At 41.8% G+C, this 24,601-nt stretch overlaps 1 protein-coding gene across 4 annotated transcripts in view; it reads right to left on the bottom strand.

Annotated features, from left to right (window-relative positions):
* Window positions 1–24,194, bottom strand: part of Herc2 (HECT and RLD domain containing E3 ubiquitin protein ligase 2) — a 177,980-nt gene extending 153,786 nt beyond the window's left edge. For 3 of the 4 annotated variants that reach the window (XM_063249811.1, XM_063249813.1, XM_063249812.1), the window contains exons 1-3: window positions 23,870–24,194; window positions 23,416–23,518; window positions 9,893–10,007 (exon numbers count right to left, since the gene is read on the bottom strand). In XM_063249811.1, coding sequence (XP_063105881.1) covers window positions 9,893–10,007; window positions 23,416–23,487 — 187 coding nt within the window. In that variant the 5' untranslated portion in view covers window positions 23,488–23,518; window positions 23,870–24,194. The remainder of the gene's footprint in view (window positions 1–9,892; window positions 10,008–23,415; window positions 23,519–23,869) is intronic. The other variant, XM_063249814.1, reaches the window with a different exon arrangement.
* Between the last annotated feature and the right edge of the window lie 407 nt (window positions 24,195–24,601).

The raw sequence follows: 24,601 nt of genomic DNA, 5'->3' as shown, positions 1-24,601 counted from the left end.
CCTTAAAGCATGCTCACTCCTCCATATCGACAGGGCTGATTCCAGGATCCCCTCACAGATTCTACACTAGTCAGCTTTCTATTACTGTCACAAAGTACCTGAGATAATCAACTTAAAAAGGAAGAATTTATCTTGGTTACACTTTCAGAGGTTGAACTGTTCGTGCCAATTAATTGGCTCTGTCATTCTGGGTCCACAGCCCCACAGAACATTATGGTGGAAGCACATGGCAGAGGTCTGTTTTCACCTTGTGGCAGTCAGCAAGCAAACAGAGAAAAAGAAGAAAGGGCAAGTTCCCACTATTCCCTTCCAACTCGCTCTCCCAGTGACCTAACTTCCTTACACAAGACCCTACCTCCTAAAGGTGCCACTGATCTCCAAACAACACCTGAGGATGGGGACAAGGCCCTGAACACATGGGCCTTGGCAGAGACCCAGGACCCAAACTACAGCAGACACCCAAATCTCTGGACACTCAGTTACCTTAAGTATAAAAAATAAAATAAAATAAAATAAAAAAAGGCACAGCGCTATGGCTGGTGTCTCGATGTCTCCCCAAGGCTTCATGTGGTCACAGGTGGGACTTTTCAGAGGTGGCTGGATGTAGAATGTGTGAGCTGAGATTGATTCATGGTGCACGCTAGGCTAGGGTCTCCAGGATTAGGGGTGTGAGTGACAAGAAAGAGACTTCTCACTTGTCTCTTGCTTGCTTTTGCTGTCTTCTGCCTGCTGTGAACTGGCTCTCCTTAGCAATGCTCCTCTGCCACCCACCCTGCCTTGGAGCCAGACGATTATGGGCTGAAACCTCTACAAACTGAGCCAAAATAATCTTCTCTCCTTTAACTTTGAGTGTTGGGTATCCTGCTTCAGCAACAAGAAAACTAACACACATAGTATTTTTATATCACTATACACATCTTCCTATATATTTTATACTACACCAAGATACTTTATAACACATACTGCAACATAGGCCCTGTAAATAACAGTTATCCTGTATTGTTTAGGTAATAGTCACAAGAAAAAAACTCTCCACATGTTCATTACAGACACTGATTTTTTAAAAATATTTTTTGATATGCAGTTGGTTGACCCCATGAATGTAGAACACAAATATGGAGGCCAACTAATTCATTACCTGGCACTTCATAAAACATTTGCCACCTTGTTCTACACCATGCTATAAATTTTACAAATAAGAAAAGAAAGCAAAATTCTTAATTTTAAACAGTGCACTGGAATACAGACCATACAATCTCCTCTTCAGGATGAAAATCATCAGCAGACAAGAAGAGAAACCATGCCTTCCTCTAAGCCAGCCGGTGTGTGGGCTGAAAAACCAGAAGAGCATTCTCCCCTACTTCCACCCCTCAAGGTGGAGGACTCAGTGAGATGTCAGTACCTGAGGGAAGCAGACACGTGATACTTGTATTGTTTGGTTGACTCTGTGGGCCTGGGGCTGGTGGTCTGGGCATCTACTTGGAGGATGACAGTGTGCACTGTGTCCACTGTGGGGGATATCCTGCTGTCTTGTTTTTGAAAGTCCTTATTTCATTCCATGTTACTGTTTTATCTCTCCATGTGGTAATCTGAGCAACTACTGTGAAGATAACAATGTGCAGTATTGTTCTGTTTTGTTCCGATTTATTGTTTTATTCAATGTTATGTTTGATTGGTTTTATTCTGTTTTATTTTCTTTGATTTTTTTTTTTTTTTTTTGCTGTCTGATGGTATGGACAACTACCGAGAAGACAGCAAGATACATAATGGTAGCCACTGTTGATTCCCTACTATCCTGTTCTGAAGTTCTGTACCACTTTCACTGCTCTGTTTTGGTTGGCTTTATTCTGTTTTGGTTTTTTTTGGGGGGTGGGGGTTTATTCTCTTTAAAATTAAAAAAAAAAAAGAAAATCATCAGCAGTCACCAGGAAGCAGACAGAAAACAAGATTAAACACATCTCAAGTTCTCTCAGGAGCATAAATTAGAACACTTTGTAACTGCAAAAGCAGGATAAGGTCCCTGGAGGTCAAGAAAACAGCAACTGGAATAATCAGCACTACCATGTCAAAGACAACACACATGTTCCCTTCAGTGTCTGCTCTCCTCTTCATGTCTACTGGCTCAGTCTTACAGACGGGGAAACAGAACACAAACCTCCCACATACATGGCAAATTAAGAAATGCTGGAGAAGGCTGAGGGCGCAGCACACGCACAGCAACTTCTGAGTATGCCTGTGACCCTGGACTCAATCCTCAGCCACAACAAACCCCAGGGATAAGGGAAAGGAGGTGGCTGGCTGCCTAAGGCAATATTGTGAGGGCAGCAAGAGCAGGACACAAGATTCCAGGGCTGAGGGCAGACCTAAGACTGGATGAACTGACATTATTGCCCATTAACAGCAGGGAAATCTACACAGAGCAGTAGTTTCTGTACAGATCACTCTGTCCATAGGGTCCTAAGAGGAAAAGTGAGTGGCAATGGGTAACAGAGAGAGTACACTTACTGATTTTAAAGAGGACAGAATAACATCAAGTCAGAAAGCTGAGGATTAGACTCTAAATGTTGCATTCTTATATATTTTCTACAATTCTAACTTCTGTGTGCCTAAATCCTAGAAGGCTTCCATTTTTATTGAAGACAGATGTTGTTTCATATACATGCACACACGCCTATCCATTGTCTCTGGAAAGATGCTAACACTACCAATAACACTGCTGAGGAAGGGGGGAAAAGGTCATGTCTAGAGAACAGGACTGAAAAGGAACTTACTCTTTACTAAATAAAACAATAAATTTAATGTTAAAACCCAAGAAGCAATAAAGTAGTTCATAGTACGCTGGAAATTTTAAAGGTCTGATAATGTTGAATTAAAATTAGGTATGTTAGCCAGATGTGATTTACCTGTAATCAATAGTGATGAAATACTGGGCCCAGAAGTTCACGCAAAACCTGGAAAACAACAGCAAGATGCCCTCTCCTTTGGCGGCGGGGGCAATATAAAAGATCTGGAATCATTCCTGCTGTAGCTTCTCTAATGAAACGAAGACTTGCAGTCTCTCTGGCAGGCAAGTTCCTTCTCAGGCCAATTTACAGGGAGAGTGTGCCATCACTCGGCCTAGGCTCCTAGTCTGCCCGGCACAGCTGACAGATACAGAGAACTCACAAATAGACAGGATGCTGATATCTCCTGCTGCTATTAAACACCAGCTACAGTAATAAGGATACGAGCAGCACAGACACAGAACCAGGCACTTTGCCATTCTCGTCACTACTGTGTCAGACATGTAACACATCTTAATTACCTCAATAACATAAAATGCTGTCTTTCATTAATTTCAACAGGAACCTTTTGCCAAGTTTAGCATATAAAAATTGAAGTTAACAAATTTTGTAAACAGCACATCAGATTCATGAGCAGTACACTTTCTCACGATGATAAAAAGCAACACACATCACTACTGAGGTAGCAGAGGCTTGCGGAAACCTCTGCTGCACCGGGGCCAGTACACAGAGCCACCTGCATGCCCCTGGGCTCTCACCCCTTACAGGCAATACAAGGCTAGGTTCCAAACAGCTCACCATATTTGCTGGGGGAAGGTGAGACTGAGGTAACAGTTGAAACAAGAAAAAGTGATTCTGAGTCACCAAACAGAATATGTAGCAAAGAGTTTGATTTGATAGCAAATACTCTTCCCTGTATATGTCAGATTTTGCCACTTCCCGAAAGGACTATTAATTATGAAGTCTATTAAATTTAGTGGCCATCCTATTCTGATTGGCTTAAAAAGACTAATAATGACTTCTACAATCTAGCAAAACAGAATCAAAAAACCCCAAGAAAAAATAAATTTCTGACACTTTCAATATTGGCAAGGGGAAGACTGGGCATGCTTATAATCCCAGCACTAGGGAGGCTAAGGCAGGAGGACTGCTGTGAGTTCAAGGCCAACCTGAACTGCATAGCAAAACCTTGTCTCAAAAAGACAAGAAAAAGATTGGCAGGGGGGCATCACTCAGGACACTAATTAAAGGAGAGGGAAATGGAGAGGGAAGGAGGAGCAGCACCAGCAGTAGCACCACACCATCACCACCTGAGAAGCACTTTTTCCACATAGAATCCAAAGAAACACAATCCAAACGAACTCTTGTAGAGATACACTGATTTAATAATTCCAGAAAAAGACAGATCTGTATCTGATACCTGGGGTAGTAACAGTTTGCAATATAATAAAAGCACATGCACTCTGTATGCCTTATGCTTACAGAGCCTAGTTAATCTGAATTACTCATCAGACAAACTGACATGACTTCCATGCAGTATTTAAGATTGTGAATATTATAATACTATGGATTCATCCTACTTGAATTATACAATTCTAACAAACTTTAACATCTCCAAAAATCATGCTGTTCTGTAACAATTTTCAAAACTGTCATTAGTCTAGAGATACTAGCCCAGTATTAAACTGAGTTTGTAGTTAATCTGTGGACCCTCGAACAAATCCTAAAGGAACACAAAATCCAAAATCCAAAATCACGGGTCAGCAGATTAATAAATACACGAGCACACACTTTTGGGAGACATTGCTGTGTCAATTTATAAGCCAGCTCTTACTCATTAACATGTAAAATGAGCCATTCTAATTCAGACTCAAGAGCAATGCCAAAATGCTAAAGTAACTACTTCCCTTTTTGTGTAATCTGTGATAAACAAATACATATTTAGTCTTTGCCTCAGGTTCCTGACTCAGTTCCAAAAACCTTCATAATGTTTGAATCTAACAGCTGTCTGGGAGCCAGTCACCAGAAAGGGCAAACAGGTCATCTGAGGCCAGAACGTCCAGCCCCATCCCCTGGCCTCCAAGAATCGGGAAGGGCTGGAGACTGAGCTATAAAAGCTGATGAGCACATGGGAGTGCTGGAGGGGTGCACACCAGCAGGGCACAGGAGCTCTGCAGCCTCTCCATCCCACCCAACAGCTCACCTTCTACGTTCCTTTGTTCATGCCTGATCTACGGCCTTTAGAATAAACCCACATGAGGCTTCCTGAACTCTGCATCATTCCAGGCAACACTAAACCTGAGAGGCGTATCCAGAGAACCCCAAACCTGCAGTAGGGCAGGCAGAAGTGCAAGCAGGCTGGGAAGACCACTTGCAGCTCACTTATGAAGCAGGGGCAGCCTCATGGGACTCAGCCCTCAGCCCACCGAGCTGTGCTAACTTTGGGAGCTGGTGTCAGAACTGGGCTGAAGAGTTACACACTTTCAAATGCTCCCTATTTGTCCAGAGTGTCTGTTCATGTCCAGAGCTGTCCCTCATGTCTGTTCTCCCTCATCCCACTTCCCCCATGTTCAAATATAGTATTCTTTCATTTACAAAAAAAAAAAAAGAATGGAACTGTTGAACAGCCCTGCAAAACTAGTGTGGAAAATTACACAGAGTATTGGGGAAAAAGACATTGTCTGAGTCAGAAGTTATTTGAATAAAAGTTGCAATTACTACAGATGGCTGAGATTAATCAAAAAGAACGGTGACAGAGAAATACAAGTATGTATAAAAAATAATGAATGCTTCTATCAGGACAGTGATGTTAATGTTAAACAAAAATATCTGCTTATGCCAGAACATTAAAATGCACAATTCCTGCAAAAATGTGTTAGAACTAATAAAGTTCATCAATTAGAAAAAAAAAATCAGAAGCCCTTTTCCTTCCAGATGCAGCTTCCTCTCTGTGGCTGCGGCCAACCCAACTGGAGAAGCCACAGCACAGCCTGGGCTCTGGCTCAGCAGCCCCCACCAGCAACCTTCTGATACAACTTCCCAGGATTAGACTCTACCCTTACACAAAACACAGTCTCCCATGTTGTGAAATTCATGATCCCACGCTCACAAGCAGGAGGAGAAAAAAGAAGTTAACCTTTCCTGTATGAACTCTGTACAGGCAGGATGCTAAACATTCCCAGATGAGGATGGTGACCCTAGAGGCCACACTGCTTTGCCACTCTAGCCCCCAAGCTGCAAGCGGGGGCTCACTTGTGTGACTTCTAACAGGAAGGACTTCATTTGGGTCCGTCCTGGGAACTGTGATCAGTTAGCCAGACCTTCAGTTTCAGCATCTGCTTCCTCCCAATACTTAATCTATAGCCTCTGCTATAAGCTAAAAAACAAACAAGGATGACCTCAGAGGCTCAGAGGAATTCCCATCCTTTAGGGAAGAGACTCTCAAATGAGGGCAAAAGTTCCAACGGAACCTAACATCCCTGCTTCAAGCCCACCCCAGACAAACCATAAGCACACTACCAGAAACAGATTAAGGTTTCCAGAAAGTTCTCAAGTTCCAAAACAATAAGGGACAGAGAAGTCTAATGGTGGGCGTTTGGAGCCATTGTTTATTTTTGGGGGGGGGGGTGCATTGGGAGGATGAGACATGGTCTCACTTTGTAGTTCAGGCTCCATATCCAGCTCATCATCGTTTTTCAATGTTCTGTTTTCTAGTAAGCCCATGACGAAGTTCTGTCCTTCACTCTTTGGCATCTCTCGATGCTGGACACTAGCACTATGCAACCAAAATGACACCCTCTGAAAAGAAACACCATGAGAGAGACCTGGAACACGTCAAAAGGCAAATTCCAGGGGCTGGAGGTTTAGCTCAGCGGCATAAGCGCCTGCCTTGCAAGCAGGCAGTCGTGAGTTCGATCCCCAGTACCGATAAAAAGGAAAAAGAAAAAAAAAAAAAAAAAAAAGGCAAATTCCAGGTCTCACCCCAAACCTCTCACACAGGCTTGAAGAGAGCCAGTCACCTCAGTGACCACACCTTCCAGGGGGTCTTGGTGCGCTCTGATTAGGACTGAAGTTCCCAGTGCGGGGAGGGTAGAGTCCCGGCCATGTTACTCACACTCACTTCCAGTCCAGGGTAGGCATCACCAGCAGGGTTCACCCCTTCACAAGCAGCTACCCCGCCCGGGAAGCACGTACTGGAGCAGTAGGCACTTGCAGGCGTACCCTTCACTCTGCACACACTCCCTGCTCCCATCTCTGCTTACACATCCTCCCCTACAGCCTGGTGCCCACCTCTCCTGAACACCTTACGTGGCTTCCTCCAAGGCCAGGTTTACGAACACCTCCCAAAGACCACACCAACTACAGGAAACTTCTCTAGCCTGGTATGGCTAATACCACAGGGGTCTGCTATCCTGCTACACATTTGTACAATGTTTATTTTTACCATAATAATCATGAATTTTTAAGTCATTTTTTTCATAACATTGAAAGAAAAACTGTGAAACAGGAAAATTGTCAATCAGAACAAGATACAATGAGTCCATTAATGTTCCCCAAAAATCCAAAATTTGTTCTGAGCTTTTAAAGCTGACACATAACTGAATATTGACTACACACAAACACAAACCCATTACAATTAAATACACTGTGAAGGGCTAGGGATACAGTTCAGAGGCACAGTGCCTGCCCAGCAAGCCCAAGGCCATGCATTCAGTCCCCAGTACTACATACTCAAAAAATAAACAAGGCCAGGGCTTTAGCTCAGCGGTTTAAACACCTGCCTGGCTAGTCCAAGGTCTTGAGTTTGATCCCCAGTACCAAAAATACATACATACATACATACATACATACATACAATATGAAGTAAGGAAGACAGCTAAAGTGAGTCCTAGAACTACAAAAAGGCAGTCACAGTGTTAATTTGTAGAGTAACAGAGTGATGAAATTTTGGACAGCCCAGGTTTCCATTACTACTAGCTCTATCCCTTATTATCTGGGCAAATTTAATGATACAGTCCACAGTCCATGGTATTAAAAGAAACAATGGCAAAGATTTTTCAAGATACATGAAACAGCAAAGTACTTATATTTCTATTTTCTACATAGACTGAAAAGGTTTACCATCAATGAAACAGTTCATGATACTTAGACTCTTCATAAAAAACTGACTTCAGACAATAATGAAAAGTAAGCTTCATAGATCTTAGTCACCTAACTCCCCTCATCCCTCCATGCCACTCCTGCTCTGGAGATTTAACTCAAAGTTCCATGCCACTGAGCAAGTAGTCTACCAATAAGCTCTACCTTCAGCTCTAAATTTCTTTGCTTTTAAAAGTCCTACTCTTGGGGCTGGGGGTTTAGCTCAGCGGCATAAGCACCTGCCTTGCAAGCGGGCGGTCGTGAGTTCGATCCCCGGTACCGATAAAAATGAAAAAAGACCCAAAAAAAAAAAAAAAAAGTCCTACTCTTTCCTGTATTTCTCCTCAAAATCATAAGTACAACTCAGAATAAGACATTAATATGAAACATTAATTTGAAAAAGACAGGGCCAGGCATGATGGTGCACACCTACAATCCCAGCACTCTCTGAAGCTGAGGAAGAAAAACTAAAAGCTATAGCCTACCCTGGACATCTTGGCAAGACCCTTCAAGCATGAATTTAAAAAGGACTGAGAAGCCAGATGTGGTGGCACATGCCTGCAACTCCCGCACTCAAGAGGATGACGCAGGAGGATCACTGTGTTTCAGACCAGCCTAGGATATACCATGCGTTCAAAGCCAGCCTGAACTACATAGTGAGCTCTTCTAGCAAACACAAACAAACAAAAAAGTATCAGTGGTAGAGGAAGAGCATACTACTGGCTGCCCCTGGTCAGCAGGAATTACAAAGGGCACCTTTGCCAAAACTTGTGGAATGTCACATAAAATATACACATTCTGGTGTGGTGGCACACATCTACAGTCCCAGCTTCAGGACAAAAGAGTAAGAGGATCCCTGAGTCTAGAAGGCCTTTGTCTGCCACACTCCAACCCCCCCCCATACACATATACACACACACACACACACACAGAGACACACACGTACAATACACACACATGTATGTATGTATGTATGTATGTATGTATATATACAGATATATGTGCACATTTCATTATGTATAAAGTCTGTGTGGAAGACAAAGAAACTAACAACAAACGCAAATAAAAACAATACGCATGAAATGTCTAAGGAAGCCAGGTGAGCACAGAAAGCACCCAGCCTTCTACATACACTGGTGGCAGGGCCTAGGGGAGGATGCGCCAACATTCTAAGTATCTTCTATTATCCTGCGTGTACATGGAAACTGTCAAATTAACCTAAAATACCAGCTAACTTCGTTAAATGTTGTAATTGAAGAGATACACTAACGCTTTCACCCAAGTATTTTCAAGTGAATATTACTCCAATTCATTCCACAAAGAAAAAAAGAAACTCTATATTAGCAGCTTTATCTACCTTAATGAAGTGGGACCAGCAAACTTTGCAGTGAGTCTCAACTGAGGATTTCAAATTCGGCAAGCTGGGACTGGGCACAGTTGTCTTCCTGTTTTACATTTCCAGTGGTGCATCTGATGTGCAACCCAAACAACTGAATGATGCTTGCTGCAATTTCATCAGAGGCCTAAACAGGACTGTTCATTGGTATCCTTACAAGTCAAAGGCTTCCGAAGTCTCTTATATACTCTCAAATGACAGTTGTGCAGGAACTTTCAGGAATAATTTCCACTAAATCTTACAATAATCAATACTTATAATTAGTCAAGTAAGATCTGTTTGAAACTTACACAAGGAAATATTAACAACTTCCTATAAGCTCCAAAGTAAACACCAGACAACAACAGCAAAAATGCAGGGAGAGGGCTTTGTAATGAAGATGCCCTCAATTTACATGAACAATGAAATCAAGGCAGCCTAAAACTAACTAGCATTTTACACAACAATCACCAAAGCAAAAAACCACAAGAAAGGTTTGCTAGTCAAATACTCCTATTCCTATAGCAGATTACACATTTTAAAATGCAATTAATAATCGTCTTTAAAAAACAGAAAACTATTTTAAGGTGCTTACCTTTTCTAGGAGGGAATTCTCCACTCTGGCTTAATTCTGACCCAGTATATACAATTTCTCCATCTTTAACCATTTCATTCCACAGACCACAGAGCCCATCTCTTGTGAATGCAAGCTGGCAATAATAAACAGGATAAACTTACAAAGTGCTCATATTCATATTGCAATTCTTTAAAAAACATGGCAAATCCACATCTACTCATTTTAGTCAATCATTCAGCAATAAATCAATGGCTTAATTTATTCAAAAATAATGAAAATCCTGTAATCCCAGCACTCAGGAGGCAGAGGCAAGAGGATTGCTGTTGAGTTCAAGACCAGCCTGGGCCACAAAGTGAGCTCAAGGCCAACCTGAACTGCATAGAGAGACCCTATCTCAAAAAAGATGAAAAAAAAAAAAAAAGAAAATCATTAAATGAGATACATAATAGGGTATGCTATTCTGTACTAACTTTTGTTAAGAGACTAGGAAAAAACACATGTACATGCTCTGAAAACATAAAGTAAAAATGGGTAACAATAATTACCTATAGGGAGACACAGAAAAGGGAAGGTAGTGGGGAATGAATGAAAACAATACTGTTGAGTGTATCTTAGACAGCTTTACTTTCTTTGTTTAGACAGGGTCTCACTATGTAGTACAGGCTGGCCTCACACTGTGCTGGGGTTACAAGTGTGCTTGCCACCACCCTGGCTGAGATATCTTTACTTCTACAAGGTTTCCATCTTCAAATATTAAAGTTACTTCACAAAGAAAAAAATCAAAAACTACAACAGTGACAAACTAACTTACAGTGGAACATATTCTAAAGGAAAACAATGTTAAACTTTCTTCATTGCTTTATTATACTAATACTGATGCTTTAATTTTAAATATATTTCATGAATGTTCCATGACAAAGTACCATTAATATAAAATGCATGTATGGTTACTAAATGCTACAAGAAGCTAAGATTTTAAATGTAAAAAAGATAAAAACCAGAAACATTTTTTAAAAGATTGGAAATCCTACAAACTTTATTTAATACAATTGCTTGTTCTATCTTTGTAAAGGATCCAGAATCAACTTTAATCTAGCAGCAGTGAATACTCAGCATGGAGACACTGGTCTCTAAGCACCATTTCCCACTGAAAGGAACCAGAACTCCTCGGGGGAAAAAAAAACTCATTCAAGAACCATAGTAGAGGGGCTGGGATTTAGCTCAGAGGTTCAAGCACTTGCTTAGTAAGTACAAGGTCATGAGTTTGATCCCCAGTCCAAAAAAACAAAGCCACAGAAGACAAGATGAGCCCTGTTTTCTTCATTAAAAAAAAAAAAAAAAAAAGGCTAATGGGACTCTTAGCCAAACTTATTTTAATTTCTACTAGCACATGCTTGCAGTACATGCTTACATTGCTCACGGCAGGCTGGTACACACATACAACACATTTTAATTATGTTTATGTCACTTTCTCTACCCTCTCCTTTTCCCCGCTCCCTTCCATCTCTTAGTCCCCTTCCCTTCTGCACATCCTAGCCAAACTTAGGACAGTTTTGAGCACCAAAATCTTTAATGAATGTGACAGACAAAAGTAAGTTATATGGCATGAGTTCACAGTGACAAAACAAGCAAAATGCAGCTAGCCGTGGCATGTCAGCATGTGTGCAAGAGAAAAGGCTTCCCAGAGCAGGCTATCTGCAGAGCAAGAAAGGACATGTTAGAATACCCAGAGGAGCTGGCACAGTGGCACTCAGGCTGAGGCAGGATGACCACAAGTTCAAGGTCAGCCTGGACTCACGGTGAGATCCTGTCTCAAAAAAACAGGCAAGGGATCCATTCTGAAAACTCCATGTGCAAGTGAAGCCATCTTGAACGACACAAAATTTTAAGTTACAAAAGACACATCCGTTTACTCATCCTTTAAATCCATTTACTCATCACTTAAAATCAGGGCCTTAGTATACAAGCCTCTTGCTCCTTCCTGTCATCATTCTGACATGCACAACCTGGTGAAGCAATCATTATCCAGCTTCTACACAATGGCATAAGCAATGACTGAAACCATGATATACTGCAAATATGTACTAATAATTTTTAAATATTTTTAATGAAGCAAGAATTGCAGGACATTTTATGCCCAATGTCAGTTGAAGACATCTTCTAGACTTTGAAAGACTCTTTCTCTAACCCTAATCTGTACAAGCATATCTTCGGGGGGTTTTCTTTTTTGAGGTGGCTACTCAGGCTGTCCTCAAACTCTCGATCTTGCTTCCTCAGCCTTGCCTATAGCTGACATACACCATGTGTACCAACGGGGCTGGCTGTGCAAGTTAAGTCCAGCATTCACTTTTTTCAAATTCTTTATTGTAGATAAAACAGTAAAAGGCTAGAAGGGTGTCCAAGAGTCTAGCCCCTTGGAATACACACACCCGCCCAGAGTACTCCCTGTCCCTAGTGTGGAAGGCACCTGTAAACAGAATGAACTGTCATACCCACGACCACATGTTGCGGGATCTATGACAAGGTGAAAAGACTGCACACAGCTAATTAAGGTTCCCAGTCAGGTGCTTTCTCACTAATCAAAAGGGAGATTACCCTGGGGGTCTGCTTAGATGAAAGCCCTTTAAAGAAGAACTGGGCTACTCTGAAGAGATGTTCTGACAGAGCCAGAAAAAAGCGAGCAGCTAGGGTGCTGGTGGAGGAAGCAAGCCTCTGAGAGCACAGGACTTCAGACCTCCAACCACAAAGAACCCAGCTCTGCCAGCAAGAACCCTGAGCCCCCGATGAAGACAGTCTAACAAACACCTTGGCCGTAGTCTAGTGACACTTAAGCCATGGCCAGACTCCTTTCAAAGTCATCACAAGTGTGTCTGCTGTTTCAAGCTGCTAGGTTTGTGATTAGGAACTTGTCACGTAGCAGGAGAAAACCAATTCTCAGCCAACTCAGTTTCCACCAAACCAACAGCTTTCTCTTAGCACTCTTACTGTATCTGCTCACGCTGCTAACAAGAAAACCTAAAATCAAAAACACGACTCTTGGTAAAAGTACCAACTGGCGAGAGAGGTACAAAGTAAGCCTTTTTCCTAAAAAGTGAGCTGTAGTCACTGAGGCCCTAAGGGTTGAAGGAATGGAGCGACAAAAGGAGGCCAGTCAAGAGCTGCCACTGCCAGGCGGCCTGGTGGTGCACATCTGTAAGCCCAGTTCAGGCTAAAACAGAAGGACACTGCAGGTTCAGAGCCAGCCTAGGCTACATAGCAGGTTCAAGACCAGCCTGATACATACAGCAAGTCCCTGTCTCAAAAACACCAAACCAAAACAAGGTCAGCCTGAGCGCCATAGTGAGACCCTGTCTCAAGAAAAAAGAAAAAAGAAAGCAAGAGTTACCAGTGGGGTTCAATCCATTTCCCACTGAGTGTCAAAAACAGTGGAGGCACACAGTAGCCAGGCCACATCACTTATATGTGCTGTACTTCAGGAATTATATACCACCTTCAAAACTCACGAGAATCCATGACACATGCTATAACGAAATAATGCTGTGGAGGTAGACAGTAGGAACAAACCAAAAACAAAATGAGCTAAGCGGCCGCTATCGCCAGGCATGGTGCCAACACCCGTAACCCCAGCACAATGGAGGCTGAGGCAGTAGGCTCACAGGGAGACCAGGCCTGGACTACAACACGAGTTCAAGGCCAGCCTGAACTGCGTGATAAGACTCTTGCCTCAAAAAAATTTAAAAAAAAAAAAGCCACTATCATGAGTCAAAAAAGAAATAATGAGACCCTAAACCAAGACAGGGAAGATATTTATGGTTATTTCAGATCAAATGGATCAGATCTGATGGGGAAGGCAGAACAGGAATGAGACTTAACTCAGTTTTAGTCATGGAGATTTTTGTAAGTGTGGCCCAAGGGTCCCTGTACTGAAGTCCCCAGGAGGTGGAATCTTTAGGAGACAGGGCTCAATGGAAATCTTTACATCACTGGAGATACGCTTGCTTATGGAAAGGATTGTGAAAGCCGTATGTATCTCTCTCTCCCTTTCTGCTTCCTGGCTGAGGAGGTGAGTGGGTTTGCTCCACAGTATTCTCCCACCATGACGACATGCAACAGGCCCAAAATAAAAGCGCCAATCCACTAGTGACTGGAAGCTCCAAAACGCAGCCAAAACAGATCTTTACTTTATAAGTTAATTATCTTAGGTATTTTAAGGAAGGTTAAAAAACTCATGAACATAAAACATGCAGTTTTCCCAAGGGTTGAAGGAAAGATAAGGGAATGAGGGAAAAAAAAAAAAAATCAAGATACATCATGTACAGGTACAACTTCCCTGTGATGAACATGATTATTGTGCATACCTAAAATGTACCCATTAACTGAAAAAAAAAAAAAAAAAGTCTTCCCATCTACAAACAGGAAATATCCATCCAGATCTTGGCAGAACACTCAAGGCCAGAGACTGAAGTCTAGGAGTCATGACAAGGGCTGGAGACGATGGCCCAAAGGAGACATCAACATCCTTGGAGAGTAGAGGAGCACAGTCCTCGGCTTCTAGGTGCCTCACACTGACTGTCCTCAATTATCAGTGTTCTGGGATGCAGGCTAGGAAGAGAAACCCTGGAACCTAGAACAACCCACTAATTAAAAACATAAAAGAGAATAAAAGGCAAAAATGCAGCATTTAAAGTCTTTTAAAGACTAAGTGAGGGGCTGGGGATTTAGCTCAGCGGCATAAGCACCTGCCTTGCAAGCAGGCAGTCGTGAGTTCGATTCCCGGTACCGATAAAAAAGGAAAAAGACTTAAAAAAAAAATGAGAAAAGACTAAGTGAAGGAGGAAGCCCAATTTACAAAGAAACAAGAATGATTACTAAAGTCATTCTTGTATCATCCAAGTTGTGTTGGGAAGGAAGAGGGAAGAGGGAAGGGCAAAAAGCTATGTGGGCCATCAAGAATCTTCTTTTGAATGGTAGAGAATGAATATTTGCAGGTACATATACTTTGAGACCTCCTAGTAACTAATGACTTAAAGATGGAAACAAGGTGTGAACTCAAATAAAGTAACTCATCTACACAATCGGGGCACCACACCAAGTTTATGGTAGAGAAGAGTAATGTGTCAGTAGTAAGAATAAATCAGCCCAATACTAAAGGCTATGTGAATCAGCCCTAGCAAACCTTAGACCAAGCTTGGAAAAGATCAAACTGATTTCAAGTAACTTAAATGCATACCAGATCAAAACTAATGAATACTCTTTAAGCAACCTCAAAACTGCTAAAGCAAAAGACTATGCTTTGAAGAGAAAGTTGCAGAGCACCAGGTTCCAAAATGGTGGTGGCCTAGAGAATTTGTTTCTTAGAGCCCTATTCAGAGTACTCAGCAATCTGGGCTCTCAACTCCTACAGCCAAGAGCAAAGAAAGTCTGGCTAATACTCTAACTGGCAGAGGACTTTTTTATCACCTATATGGCACTGATTTGAGGTGCATGCAGAACACAAGAGTTCTGAGGTTTAAAAGGCTCCCATCCAGATTTCAAAAGAAGACCTGGGAGCTCCCTGTGCCCGAGGGAAGGCAATATGTGAAGCTGTGAAAGTGAAGCCAAAAGTGCAGTGGAGAACCCAGAAGTTTGGAAAAAACCAGGAACGTGCTTCATTTGAGGAAAACTGCAAGGATGGAGCAAAATGGGCCCAAGAGAGAAGCCATGGGAGCTACGACCACCCAGAAGTGCCATAGGGTAGTCTTTGGACCTCACAGCTTACCACAGATTGCTTTGGATGTTCCACCTAGAACTGTTAAACTAAAGATTTGCCCTCCTGGATTTTGGACTTGCTTTGGTCCCAATGCTTTGCATCCCCATTGTACCTTTTGGAATGGTAATGTTTACCTTGTGCCATTGAATGTTGGAAGTGTTTAACTTTTCATTTGTACAGGGCTCACAGGTAAGACTTTGCCTTAGATCTCGGAGGAGACTTGGGACTTAGATTTTTCAGCAATGCTGAAACTGTTAGGATTTCGGCAACTCTTAGACTAAACTGCCTTTTGTATAAACAGATGTACATGAGTCTTTACAGGGTCAAGGGTGAAATGTCATGATTTGTGTGTGAATGTCCCCCCAAAGCCTCATGCAGTCATGGAGACAGGCTTCTACAGTTCGTGATTAATTCACCCACATTGGTCCAATGCTGGGATTATGGGTGTGAGTGCTACACCCAACTGGGTGTCACCTACATACAACAGAAGGAACAGAAAACATCCTCCCTACATGCTCCTCCTCCTCTTGCTCTGTTGCTTTTGCCATTTTCCACCGCCATGAATGGTTTGCACCTGTGCCACGCTACCACGCCTTAGAGCCAACTGATTATGAACTGAAACCTCTACAAACTGTGAGCTAAATAAACCTTTCCTTCCCTAGGTGCCTCACACTGACTGTCCTCAATTATCAGTGTTCTGGGATGCAGGCTAACTTATAGTGAGTATGCATGTGTAGTCCTTGTTTTCATTTATTAAACTGGGATTAAGTAGGTTTCTCTTTTGTGTGTGTGTGGAATGCTAATTGTAATTATACCTATCATTTAATGTTAGCATGGTCAAGGCTATTTGAATATCACAGCTATGTTAGGAATCATACATACATGCATACAAACGGTAGTGTGAAAAGTCATTTTGAAGATTGTCATTTAAATATTGATTTACTAGTTTTTAGCACAAACGGCTCTTAAAAGTGTGCCTTGTCAGTGTGCTGGGTGCCAGGGAGGTTAGAATGGAAACATTTTAACCTTAAAAACAACAAAACAGAGGCATGGGTTACAGCATAGTGATAAAGCCTGCCTGGCACACAAGAGGCCCTGGATCCAATCTCTAGTACCCTAATAACGACAAAAATAATAAATCCAGCACAAGGTAACATTTATAATTTCATTATTTGATCAAATACTAACAGACAAAAAAATGTTCCATGGACAGAGATACCAATCAATAGAAATGACAGAAGGCACCATAAATAAATCCAAGTGACAGGGGTGATAGAATTTGCCGGTGACATTAAAATCTCTATTAATATAATCCCTATGCTCACAAACAGAAAAAACATGAATCTACTAAGCAGTAAAACAATATAAGAAGGATCCAAAGTGAGCCTGCAAAACAAAAAACACTACAGTGAAAACTGACAGATGGGATTAACAGACCTGACACTGCAGAACAGTTATCGCATAATCCATAATATCTAAGCACTTCAACTAGAGTATTATATTCCAGGCTCTTCCCCCACTTAAACACAGTCTCAGCTTTACCCATAACTGTGGGTTTAATGACCACCACCAGTCCTATGTGGACAAGTCATTCAGTTATCTAAAGATCTTTCTCTACTCAACTACTCAAAAAGGGTGTACACAAACGGTTATTTCCTGTGTCACTGTTCATTGATGTGTGTGTGTTCTTTTACCTGAAAGGTTGGTTTTGCTGCAATATAAAACCCTTGGCTTATATTTTCTTCTCTTGGTTGCCTTAAATATGTTACTCAGTTTTCCCCTGCAAACTTTGTTGTGAAATTCTGATGGTAAATTCACTTCTTTCCTTTGCAACTAGCAGTCTTTTTCAAGCAACCAAGCTAAAAGTTAAAAAGACTAACAAAATGCATAAAGTTTGATCTAAAATATATGAAAGATGCACAACAATGAATAAGAAAGTGAGCAAATTATGCTACAAAACACAAAAAACATAAAAGTCATTATAAGAAGTCACTGCAGCCAGATGTGGTGGTACACATCTGTAATCCCAGCATTCATGAGGCTGAGGCAGAAAGACTGCTATGAGTTCAACTCTGAGTTGTATAGAGAATTCAAGGCCAGCCTGAATTATATAATGATACCATGTCTCAAAAAAAAAAAAAAAACAAGAAAAAAGTCATTACAAACTGTTCTATTCTGATTTGATACTTTGGAAGTATTTTCCAGATAAAGATTTTGAACCCAAAAATGGAAAAAAAAAATTTTTTTAAGTTTTGAACTGAGCCTTTAAAAAGTTATAGCGTGGGGGCTGGGGATTTAGCTCAGCGGTATAAGCGCCTGCCTTGCAAGCAGGCAGTCGTGAGTTCGATTCCTGGTACCGATAAAAACGGAAAAGACCAAAAGAAAAAAAAAGTTATAGCGCAAATGACAAAGCACAAAAAGTACTAAACTCTAGCGAAGTACAGCTAACTAGCACCTTCCTCGAGACGCCCCAGTTTTGTATATGCCCCACAGGGTACCCATCTTTAAGTTACTGTAGAGATGTGTCATCATTCTTATCTTCCACTAACCCATGAACTAGCATCCTCTCAAGCACAAAAGGTCTCAAGTGCAAAGGGTGTGAACACAGTGCTTTCCTGGAGTCCGTGGACTCCAGGCTAGGCCTGGTCCCTTCCATGCAAACATGACTAGAAGCTGAAACGTCCTTGAAGAACTTAATGGGGCACAGAACTCACACAGATGGCGAGCTCGCTATGCAAGCCTCAAATGCAGCTCGTATCACATCTCACCATCCCTGTCCATCTATCTCTCCAGCCTATGGGGGCTCCTTCAGGGAAGCATCTGTTTCCATTCTAACCTCTCTGACACCCAGCACACTGACAAGGCACACTTTCAAGAGCCGTTTGTGCTAAAAACTAGTAAATCAATATTTAAATGACAATCTTCAAAATGACTTTTCACACTACCGTTTTATGCATGTATGTATGATTCTTGACATAGCTGTGATACTCAAATAGCCTTGACCGTGCTAACATTAAATGATAGGTATAATTACAATTAGCATTCCACACACACAAAGAGAAACCTACTTAATCCCAGTTTAATAAATGAAAACAAGGACTACACATGCATACTCACTATAAAAACCTTAAAACACAAACATGGAAATTTTAAAGGAAAAGCACATTATTTGGAAAGACTATCTGTACTTAAGAGAACTATTAACTATTTTACTATAATAATGCACATCTATAATCCAGCCTCCCGAGTGCTGAGGATTGTTGCAAGTTCTAAACCAGCCTGGGCTACCAAGTGAGCTGAAGGTCAGTCCGAGCTGCACAGTTAGATCCTCTCTCAAGAAGACCCAAAAAAAAGGGCTGGGGATTTAGCTCAGCAGAATAAGCGCCTACCCAGCAAGTGCTAGGTCATGAGTTAAATCTCTGGTACCAAAAAAATAAATTTTAAAAACACAAAAAAAAAGGGCAACAGTTGAAAACTACTAAAGTTACATAACTCTAAATTGAAGAAGCACAATTGTTTTATGATAATTTAGTTTTGGCAGTCTACTTAAAACTTTAAATTAAAGCCCGGCATGGTGGCACATGCCTGTAAACCTAGCATCAGGAGGCTGAGGCAGGTGGAATGCTGTAAGTTCTTGGCTAGCCTGGGCTACAAAGTGAGTTCAAGACTAATTTGAACTGTATAGCAAAACTAACTCTCAGGGGGGAAAAAAAAAACATAAAAAAGTTAATAACTTTTAGATAAGATAGAAGTTATACAAAACTATACACTGCTTTCTTGTCATTCCTATTATCAAAGTTTGATGCTGAAAATGGCTTTCATTGGACAAATATAATTACTACTGGAGAAGTACAGTGAGACGTTCTGTCTTTTGGATTTCTTCCTTAAACTAAAACAGCAGGGTCAGGTTTCCATTTGAAGATTTTACTAATATCAACCAACAAACATTCAAATTAGTAATGCTATATAAAGTCTCGAATTAACCTGAAAAACGTCATAGACAAAAATCAAAGGCTGGGAACATAGCTCAGCAGTGCCGCACCTGCAACAAGATCCTAAGTTTGATTCCCAGCGCACAAAGAAAACCTAAAAAACTATTCTATCATGTAATTTTGTAAAAAAAAATTTTTCTACTAAGGAAGCTATATTTGGACATTAGCAATAAAGAGGAGCTCTTAGAATATATCCTAGAATCATCACTTAAATTATTTACATTTACCACGTTTTTATTTCCGTTTGTCATCGATCAACTAGATTATCAGTTAAAATCTCAAGAATGAACCTCCTGCTTATGTGTACACTTTTTAATCTACTGATGTTTCTAAGCTCAAAGTAATATTTACATTGAATAAATGTTAAATTTACATTCAATAAAGTTTGCTTTCTGTAGTATTTAGGATTAAATCCAGGACCTACATATTGAGCTCAGTCCTTCTTTTAACTTTTTATTCTGAGACTTAGAGACAGAGTCCTAAATCACTAAATGGCCAGGCCTGGGCTTAAACTTTTCATCCTGCTTCATGTTCCCAGAATGCTGGAATTTTTTTCTGGCAGTGCTGGGCCCAGGGCCTTGTGCACATTCCCAGCCCTCCTGTACCCTTCTTAAACATTCACTTTTATGCTTAATCATGTTAAACTGAGTATTAGGAAAATAAATGGTCTTGAGTTTAACTACTAATACACTCAGTAACTTCTATAGAACTCAGTGAACTATGTCATGTGAACAGAGCTCCTCTCAAAGGCCAAATACTATAAGATAAGCCTGAAATAACAAACTTAGAGATGAAAAACAGATCAGTGGTTGCCAGGGGTTAGAGACTGTGACAGATGCAGAGTGGGTGTAACTACAGACAGGTCTACCAGGGAGATTATTTTGGTGATGAAACAGTTTTACGTCCAATTGTGGTGGTTACTTGAGTAGACACGTGATAGAATGACACAGAACTATGGTGTACAAACTGTTCCAATGACAATTTACTAGTTTTGATATGGTAACCACAGTTACGTAACATGTAACCACTTAAGGAGTCTTGCTAAGGGTACACAGTGACCTTTCACTTTCTTTCCAATTTCATCTGAATCTATTAGCATTTCAAAATAAAGTTTTTAAAAATGGCTTTGTGCATATCTAATTTCATGTGCCTCTTCAAAGAACCCAAAAATAGAAACTGTTGAAAATTCATGTGAGTGTCACTAATGCAAAAAAGAGTAGGACAATAACTATGTCCATTCTGTACCATATCTCAAGATATGCCCTCACCCATGTATAAAGACTGGCAAATAAACCGGGTGTGGTGGCACCACCCTAGTATTCAGGATGCTGAGGCAGGAGGATCACTGTGAGTTAGCAACTACCTTGGGCTACACAGTGAGTTCAAGGCCAGACTAAACTGCACAGTGAGACCCTGTCTCAAAAAAAAAAAAAAAAAAAACTGATAAGTAAACATGTCAATGTTTCAAAAATATACAGCTTTAGGGTATTATATACTCTTTCTTTCTTTCCATAACGGAGGTTGAACCTAGGAAACACTAAATTACACCCACCCTTTTTTATTTCTGAGACAGTGTCACTAAGTTTCTCACACTGAACTCAAATTTGCAGTCCTCTTGCCGAAACCTCCCAAGCAGCTGGGATTAAAACATGCCCATTGTGCAGTTATTTTACGGGTCCTATGTTCCTTTCGGCTCACTGCAAAGCACCAGTCACATCAGGGAGAACATTACTGTACAAAAATAGTGATGCAGCTAACACACCCAGCTCTTCTCCTGCCTTTCCAAGATAGCACTGAAAGAGGCCAGCAGCGCTGGTGCCCACTTGTAATGGCAGCACTCAGGTGCCTGAGCTACGAGGGTCACAGTCATGTGAGGCCAGCCAAAGCAGCAGAGTGAGGTCAGGACCAGTCTAAATTACACAGCAAGACCCTGTCTCAAAACAAACAAGCAAAAACTGAGCTAGGTTGGTGCAGCTTAGCATCTGTAGTCAAGAAGTTATGAACAGTGTCCTACATAATACAAACACATTAAAAACTTTCACTTTCCCAAAGCTTTTCCTTTCTAAGTTACTTAAAATCCTGAGCATTTCCAACATAATTAGCTTGTTGAACACAGATTTGCTAGGGCAAGGAATATAGCTCAACCACACAGCACTTGCCTCCTGGCAAAGCATGAGACCCTGAGTTTGATTCCTGTTACCCAAAAAAGGTTCCTAAATTCTATGACATATCTTTCTACACACACACACACACACACACACACACACACACACAAACACACACACAGAGCCTTTCCCACCTATTATCCATTAGCCAGGTGTCAACTGTTTCCAATACAAAAGCCCCAGGAAGGGTTTCCCCATTCCAGGTGGAAGAGCCAACCCTAACAAGTTGAAGTGCCTGGGCACAGGGTTTTCATCCACATGTGTCTGCAAGAAGGTCCTCAAAATGCGAATCTAGCCAATTCCTTAGGATAAAACAATACCCATTCCTCACATTTAATCAGCAATACTGGAGACATTATATAAAACAAAAGGTCAACAATCACTTTTTTCATGCTAAATACCTACTGTATCTGTAGCACATTTTTCCCTCTGGCGCACCATCCAAAACCTAATCTCTGTACTTACTCCTGCATAGTGTTTGAGAGACTGTTGAGTAATGTTCAAGACGTCCAAGAAAGGCCAAATGTTGCACAAGACACTGGAGTAGTAACCACCACACTTTATTTTTTGGGGGTACTGAGCATCAAACTTAGGACCTCATGCCTGCCAAGCAGCGCTGTGCCACTGAGCTGTATCCTCAGTCCACTTATTCTTGACCCAATCCTGTCTTATTCATACCATTATATCATTAAAAACAATCCCATCTTCCACAACACAGTTCTAAAAACTATGCTCTCGTCTCTACTAACACAAAATGTCTGTTTAAAAAGTAAAAAATAATTAGAAAGAGGCAGTAATACCTCATTTCAAATATCCAAGATCAACTACTGCAGACAGACTACATGAGTACACACGAACAGTCATAATGTATATAACCCTAATATAAAAGTTAACTACTTAACAAATATTTATAATGATTAACCTCCAGGAAAACAGAACGACATATATCCTACACCAAGTATTTTAGACACTTCTTTCTGCTGGTGATATAATCAAATTCTGAAAGTAGTTTTTCCAAACCACTCACAAACAAAACTGGTTTAGGGGTAAAGAATGACCCAAAGAAATATTACTATTATTATATATTTGAAGATTTCCTGACAAAGTTGCAATTACTTTATTAAATCAAACATTAGAGTCTAAGGCCAATGTTTTGTTCCTCATATTCCTAATGTGAACATCTGAGCACTCTTCTTAATAAGGCCTGTCATAAATAAAAAGCAAACAGCTCGGCTGAATTACAGTTAACTCTTGGCGCTCCAAAAACAGGCGCGAGAACCTATAAAGTCAGTTTCTGAAGTCATGTTCATCTCACTCATTATTCCCCACACTTATAACGCCTCAAACTATCAGGAACAGGGAACAGTTACCAAGACATGGTTAAGAGTGACAGAAATTTAAAAAGAATAAACAGGAACAAGTTTTACATAACAAGATCTCAAGTTCCTTGCAAAGAACAGTAATTAAAATGTTGTCACACAAATCCAAAAACTGCCATACATATATTTTAAGATATAGGAAATAAAACTGCTTCTCTCACGAGACAAGACGCAAAGACTCCTTACAAAGCCTGACCTATACACTTAAAATGTGCAGACAGCTACACAACAAGGTAAAAGCGTAACAGACCCCGACCTGTATATCTGTTTTCAGCCATTTGGAGTCAAGTCGCGCCTGGGCACCCAAACAGAAGGATTCAGAGGGCATCTTTCCTGCGTGTTCCTCCCAGTTATCAGGCCTGCAAGTAAAACAGAAACGCTTAAGACCTTCCCTCCAAGCTTTCTGAAAATTCACAAAGACCCTCCCAAAAGGTTTCATGCGGCAGAGAAAAAAAAGGGAAAGAGGTGGGGGAGGGGAGACGAAAAGAAAGATGGAGAGCGAGGGAAGAGAAGGCAAAGCCTATTTCCGACATGGGTGGGATTCGCCAGGCTTTGAACTACAAGGAGAGACCTTGAGAACGGGCAGGCACAGAGCCCGAAGCACAATGTCATCCCCTCCCTTCCACCTACGAGACGCAGAAACACAAGACTGCACGTCCATCATTTAGAGTCAAACGATAAAGGCATGCATCCGCCCCGGGACGCCGTACCAGTGCGTGGGGAGTGAAGCAAATTAAACAAAAGTAAGTCTGCAGAAAAATCCACCAGAAAAAATCACTTCAAAAGGAAAAGCTCCGGAGACCGCGCCGCGCCGGCCCTGCAGGCCCGAGTCCGCCTCCGCGCCGCCGCCCGCCGCTGCGCTCCGGGCTCGGGCCTGGGGCCGCAGTCCACCTCCCGCGACGCGGCTCGGCTCCCTCAGCCCCGGCTTCCGCCGACACTCGCGACGCCGGGCCGCCCCGACCAGGGCCGCCGACTCGCGACTGCGCCCCCGCGCCCAGCCAATCGCAGCGAAGCGACGCCGCGGCTCAGCTAACAAGACGGAGGGGCCTCCGCCGCCCCACCCAGCTCCTCAGTCCCTTCCATCCGGCTCCCCGCCCGCCAGGACCAATCACAGACACCTGAAGGCGGGACTTCCGGACGCGCGCGCGCACGCGCGCTGTGTCTCCGCGCCCGGGACCTGGCTCCGACTCGGGTTCTGGAGAGATCCAGGGCTGCCGGTCCGTGGGGCGACCAGCAGGTGCGAGAAAGGCCACTGCTCGTGAGATACTCGCGACGCTGCGAGGGCTGCCTCCTGGCCTAGTGAAATCCTGAACCAGTGATCGTGAAACTCGATTTAAGCATTTTAAAGACCTGAAACGAGAGTATGTTCTCTACTGAGAGTGGAACGAAACTCTAGGTCAATAAATTAACAGGCCAGTCTCAAAACACTTAGGAGTTAAGTG

The sequence above is a fragment of the Cavia porcellus genome, unplaced genomic scaffold (assembly GCF_034190915.1).
Source record: "Cavia porcellus strain 051 isolate PalLab524CR breed Dunkin Hartley unplaced genomic scaffold, mCavPor4.1 scaffold_6, whole genome shotgun sequence".
Taxonomy (NCBI): domain Eukaryota; kingdom Metazoa; phylum Chordata; class Mammalia; order Rodentia; family Caviidae; genus Cavia; species Cavia porcellus.
This window is presented reverse-complemented; position numbering and strand designations above follow the sequence as displayed.